We start from the raw sequence: 6,479 nt of genomic DNA on the forward strand, positions 1-6,479 counted from the left end.
GGGGTTTGTGTTTAGTTTTTCATTCAATTTTTTCGTTTTTTACAATTTGCGAACAAAACTGCATTATTTATCCTGTACACAACGTTTTGTATCACAGTGTAGACCTTCGTTGCACGATCAATATCAATAATTCGTCAGCTAAACTATCCTTCTCTCTTGCGCCTACTCTCGGTTCCTATCGCTAACTATCGCTCTTGTGCATTCCAGGACAATCTCCTCCAAATGATGTGGTGGTTTCACAATTAAAAAACAAACAAACAAACAAACACTTACGGGCGCTCGCCGCGCATTCGGTCAGTAGGATGGTTTCGCGTCATCGCAATCGCTAAGGAACGGCACTGGCTCTCGGCCTAACAGCTGGACTAGGTAGCATCTATGGGCGTACAAAGGATTTCGTTGATCCAGAGCATCTATCGGTGTGGATGAAGGAGTTGGAAAAACAATACAATTTACATGAGACAAATCGGCCAGGTTATGATGAACTGCTATGTACGTTCTCCACTGCAATGTAAATGGTAAGCCAAAGAAAATCTTTTCCTATTAGAGTGCCCTCGATGAACCCTGGTGCATTGATGTTCTGGAAACCAGAACAATGCAAGATCTTCCCTCAAACACCGAGAACAAAGGCGTCTAGGCTGCTACAGCACAACCCACGGCTCATGCCAGTTAAGGGGGTAATAAAAAAAAAGCAATTCGCTCAAATGGAAACCCATAAAATTATCTCTCAAAACTAGTAAAATTCACTAGCCGCTAGTGTCCGATCGGTGCCAGGCACTGGTAGCGGCGTGTTTATCGTTCCGTGGAGACACATTTGAGGTTTTGAAAAGTGCCCCAACCATCGCTCGAACGCTTCATGGCTCGAGAAGGAAAAAGGAAGACAGAAAAAAAACCCGCACTCAAACCCACGGGGAGCCCGGAATCGAGCCCGGAAGTGGCCAACCTCGTGGCCGACAGCAAACCTGGGCAGATTTTTAATGCCTTTTTCATTATACAAAGTAGCTTGTAAATTATCCGCTCGCAGATGTCCTCGGTCGTTTTATTGCTTCGCGGTACCGCGAGCCAACGCGCGACAACTTCGCGGTCAGCACAATGTTGCGTACGGCGTGTCGGGAAAATCTCCAGTCACCCATCTAACGCTAATCCGGCTTCAGGCGTCGTTTTCCACCACAAACGCAACCGTCCGGTAGATCGTAAAGTAGCAGACGTATCGATGGCAGTTGCAGTCGCAGTTTTCCAGCTGCATCTTGGCGTCGTCGGCGCGTCGGCGTTTTATCGATATCACCGTTCGGCTCGAGAAGTTTAGCATAAAAATTCGCCAACATGGCGCTTCGGTGCGTCTCAAGCTCAAACCTTAGCGGTGTTTTTGTCTTTTCTTCTGTGTGTGTGTTTTTTTTTTTGCACAACCCCGGTGGATGTGTTGGCAGATATTTACGATCCATTTTACGACCGTAGTAAAGTTGCATTTAGCGCGTCTTGTAGGACGCCTTTTTTCCCACCCAAACCCAGCGCACAGCCGCATTCTAGGAATTCAGCGTTCGCAAACTCCACACGGCGATTGGAATCGATCATGAAACGAACGCGAAGATGCACCGATAAGACGGAAATGGGTAACAAACAAAAAAAAAACATCCACCCCCTGAGTGGGCTCTCACAAGGGTTGCACTTTCCAGGTGCGATGTGAGCCAGAGTGACGCATATATGAGAGGGCCGTAAAATAGGAAATTATTACCTCCTGCAATATATATTATTTCCTAATGCATCGAACGACCTCGCGAACCGGTCGAGAGGATCTGCCACGACCAGTCAGTCGCCAGTTCTTGGTGCCGGCCTCGATATAATACCTTTTTACGGCGCGTCGTTAAATCGCTCTCGCATCGTTGCATCACGTTGCAGGAAGCTGGCCGACGGGTTTCGACGCCTTCATGCGGTGCATAATTGCATTCCGACCGGACTGCACTCGTTCAATCACGTGCGCGACGTGTGCTCGCTGGGTAGTTCATGTGCGGGCAATTTCGAGTATGCTGATGAGGGTGCACCGATTAGCGATCTGTAAGCCGCCCAATCTGGGTCCTTTACAGGTGAGTGCATGGAACGGAGACTATTAATTGGTTTTCTTTTCTGGTTTTTCGATCGCAAGCTTAGTGGCGTACGCATTGCCATCTGCTTGAGCTTTGCTGGTGCTGGTGCTGGTGTAGCATCTTGAACCAACATCAACTTCGGGGCTCTTCAAACCATCGAGTTGATGGGGATTTAAAGCCCATCTAGAAGGCAATCAAACAACCTCATGAGCCACCAAAATTAGGTACCACAAGTGATGGAAAAATCGCATTATTTACCCGTTGAATTCACACTTTTGCTGCGACCGACAGACCAGCTAAAGCCACCACCCGGTGGGCTTTGAATGGTGCTAAATTTATTCATAACTTAACGCACCGCATGATTGAGCCACGTCAACAATCGATTCGATGAATTCGTTCTGTGGCCTGTAGCTACATCACATGGCAGGAAACATGGTGCAAACAGACCATCCATTGCGAGCCGCATTATGCTGCAAGTTGAAGTACGAAAATAATAACGAAAAATAAAACACGATCCTCTGGCATCCAAAGTGCGAAACGCCGAGTGTCAACTGATCGCATCATACAAGCGCACACGATTGTTCGCTCTCTCTTTCACTACCCGCTAACTCGCACTCTGTCTCGCTTAATGCAAATTTGCCATGCATGCTTCACCAGAAAATCGGGAATGACCGGTGGGGGATTGTTTTGATTTGTTTATTTCCGCTTGACGAATGCAAGCTCCGGTTCCAGCTCGATGCTCTCCCACGGGACACGGGCGGGTGCATTTTCACCGGATGGGTGGGGGTGGCCACCCACATGGGGGTGGTACCACACACTGTTATTACATTGATTGCGCCGCACACACGTTGGGGTGCAAAGCCGACTGCAAAGCGCAATGAGGGGTACGTGCGCACGTCGCGCGTATTTTGTGTATAAATTTTGAATAATCGAACCAACGCGTTCGTTTCACGTCGTGTTTTTCTTTTTCTTTTTTTATTTTTGTTACGCGTCATTTTTCGACCATTTTCCCGGCACAACGCCCGCAGGCAGCTAGCGGCGCGGTTCGAGTGGTTCGGGAAAATGCGGGAAAACCCCTACGCATGCAGGGTGGAAAAAACCCCCATTCCACAACGAACGTCCAACTGCATTAGCCAACTGGGCTCTTTGGCCAACACTAACACCACCACGGGAACGGGTCGGACGAAGGATCAGAAGCCCAACCGACCGGGCCGTGTGTGTGTGTGTGATTAAAAATAAATATAAATAGGAAATAAATTATTTGCATGCTCGTCGACCCGCATGGATTATTTTTATTTAGAAGTCGCAATATGAGCGAGTTTGCCCTCGCCCTCGCCTGAAGGCGTTTGCTGTCCCGTGTGGCCCATATCAATAACTAAACGTTGATTTGGCTGTGAATGATTTATGTTGGCAGCTCGCTGATGATGCTGCCAATGATCGATGAATGGGGGGTATGTCGGGATTAAGGCTTCCCTGCACTGACCGATGCACTGGCCGTTGCATTTGACCGTTGCTTTTTAACCAAAAACCGAACAAAAAAACAGACACCCCTTGATTTCCCTGATTTTCCTGGCCTCCATTGGCATGCCCATTAAACGCTCGCATCCGACACTCGATAAAGACACTCACCTTACTCCTCCACAGTCAATCGTCTTCGGCATCTCAGTGAATCGTCGCTATCGACGCCTGTTGGGCGGACAGCGAACTTTCGACGGCACTCGCGTAGAAAAACGCACCCTTCGCAGGTGTTGCACGTGCATTTCGCCCATCGAGTGGTTCCTTCGGTTCCCCAAGCACCTGCTGGAGCTGTTCCTTCCGATAGAAGTCAACCGGAGGCAACTGCAACTGTGGTGGTTGGTAGCTCCCGAGAGCGTGCGTGTAGTGCGTGTGGAACATCGGAACGGTTGGCGATTCACCGCTTACTGCTGGGTACAGACCTCCTGGTTGATGTTGTGCCGCAAAGTGCGTCGAGTAGAGCGACCTGTTGACGGCTTCCAGCCCGGGAAGCAGCAGTGGCAACGTGAAGTTTGTCGCCTCGACGCCACTGTACTTGTACATTGGAAAAGCGAGTCCGTTTGGTTTCTTCAGCAGCTCGAGCCGATCGAAGGTGGTCATGGGCAACGCGTACGGTATGCGTGGTTCCTCTTTGTCCTTGTCGTCGGTGAGATCCTCACGTTCTGGTGACTTCTGAGATGCCCGAAGGTCCTCTACGTCTGGTGCAGGACTTGCTCGGCGTTTCTTTCGGCTGCTCGCTGCAACCACGAGTCCTTCGTACCCGGTTGGTTCTTCAGCAGGAACCGGAGTGGGTGATGATCTCGCCAGCCCTTGATCTTGTGTGTCTTCAGCCACACGGAAGGATTTCTTGGTTTGAGAGCGTCCTGATCGACTCATAGAAGCTCTGCCACCGGAAATCCGTACCACTGAGGCGCTATCATCAAACGCACAGCTATCGGCATCGTCTCGATCACACGCGATACTACTGCTACTGTCGGAGGGCTTACACTTGGTGTCGAGGTTGAGCGCTCGGTCTGAGTAGGCTCGTGGGGTTTCAGCCATCCTCGATCCCGACCAGGAAGGTGATCGAGAGCTTGACCGCGATCGGATCGTCGAATCCGTGCGTGTCACGGAGATGTTTTCGTCCTCGTCATCCACCGTTAGTCGATCGGTGCCCTGGTCCAGCGAGGACTTTAGCAGGTCCTCGTACGTCTGCATGGTCCTTTTACCTTCATTATTGAAGGGTGGAGTCGAATTGAACGAAGACAAAGCCAAGCGGGATGAAAGAAAGCAAAAATTGAGGTTAACCAAGGCGTGCGTGAGCGAGACTCCTGCCGGCGTTCAAGGTCCAGCGACCATTTCCCAGCTGGCAGACAGCCAACGGGGAAAAAGAAAACGCCGTCCCTTACCGTACCTTTGGCCAGCGATAAGGGTATTTTGATTGATTGTTGAGGAACGAACAGAACGCACCGAAAAGACACCTTGCTTGCCATTTCACGGTACCGTTCGCGAGAGTTATGTGTTTGATTGATGCACACCGGAAGCGTGGCGTGGGTGTTGGGTTTGCGAAAATGCGCCTCGAAAAATTGGCGTCGAACTCGAGACAAAAAAACAAACTAGGAAAAACCCCCAAAACGAAACAAGGAAAACTTCGACGGACAGTTGTCGTGCTAAACCGACAGCATTACATTACGATTACGCCCTCTTCGGCCCTTTTTTTTGTACTTTCTGCACTCTCTGCACAACGGACTGCGCGGATCGTTGTGGTGCACACGCACACTGACACACTAACCGTACCGGTGATTTGATTGAAGATGGCGATGGCACGGCGTAGGCGCGGATCCTCGCGATCTCGCGCGACGGCGCACCATTAATTATGTTGTGGCACGCAATAACGAACGGCACGCGCGTATGCGTGTGCGTGTGTGTGTGTGGGTGGGAGGGGGTTTGTTGACTCAGGTAATGGTTGAACGATGGTTGGAAGGTTGATTGGTGGCAGAAAAATAAACTACGATTAAACTAACGGCTACTAGTGGAACACAGGTTGCTCATGCTGCTTCTCCTCACAACAGCTCACACACTCTCTCTCGCTCTCTCTCTTTCTTTATCTCTTTCTCTTTTTCTCTAACTTCCCTTATCTGCTTGCGGGCGCCTAATGCAGTCACATCCTTGCACAAGGGGTCGCCGGTGAATACCAGGCTCGCGAATGGCGTCGATCCGACGTCCTGTAACTTTGCGTAGCGCCCTTTGACCGAACAGGGGCACACATACACATCCTCATACACACACACACATACGCACACACACACGCACTGCACGGTCTACAGCGCCGGGGCCCGGTCTCACAAGTATAGCTACACATGGCAGCCCCAGAAGGGTTGCAAGTCAAAGTTGTCCTCGAACCGTATGTACACTGTGTGGGGTGGGTGGGTGAGTTCGAAATTCAATTTTAACCGAACAACAACCGCCAAGCAGGGCGTCACGAAACATAGAAAAGAACGCAAAACAAGAAGAGATACAGTGGTGGATCATGTTTTCTGCTGATGTGCTCAGTTTTCGTTAGAGATTGCATACTTGCAGGCGCACTGTGGCAGTCGAATACCCACGATCGTCGCGAGTGTCCCTTTTTGAACGGTGGCGTCCTTCGCGCAGATTCGACCAACCCCCGACAACACGCCCCCATGGTGTGCGTGTGTGTTTGATGGGGCTGCGTCTGACAGATGGGTCTGACAGATGGCGGGTGGGCTTTCTTTTCGAAAAGTACAGCTAACAGAAGCAGCAAAGCACTCTAGACCCTCACCTGTTCGCTTGACCCTCTTAAACACTACTTTGAACTTATCGGCTTCAGTTTGCGAACGCTTTCAATATACGTAATATAGCACAAAGTTAAACAAAACGAAAGGAGGA

General features: G+C 50.2%; 1 protein-coding gene across 1 annotated transcript; it reads right to left on the reverse strand.

Moving 5' to 3' along the window:
- Nucleotides 1-3,740: 3,740 nt before the first annotated feature.
- Nucleotides 3,741-5,076, reverse strand: LOC128722920 (uncharacterized). Its single transcript, XM_053816616.1, has 2 exons — nucleotides 4,987-5,076; nucleotides 3,741-4,801 (listed from the first exon to the last, which is right to left on the reverse strand). The coding sequence occupies exons 1-2, from the start codon at nucleotides 5,063-5,065 to the stop codon at nucleotides 3,741-3,743; spliced, it is 1,140 nt and encodes a 379-aa protein (XP_053672591.1). The 5' UTR covers nucleotides 5,066-5,076.
- Between the last annotated feature and the right edge of the window lie 1,403 nt (nucleotides 5,077-6,479).

Source organism: Anopheles nili, chromosome 2 (genome assembly GCF_943737925.1).
Source record: "Anopheles nili chromosome 2, idAnoNiliSN_F5_01, whole genome shotgun sequence".
Classification (NCBI taxonomy): domain Eukaryota; kingdom Metazoa; phylum Arthropoda; class Insecta; order Diptera; family Culicidae; genus Anopheles; species Anopheles nili.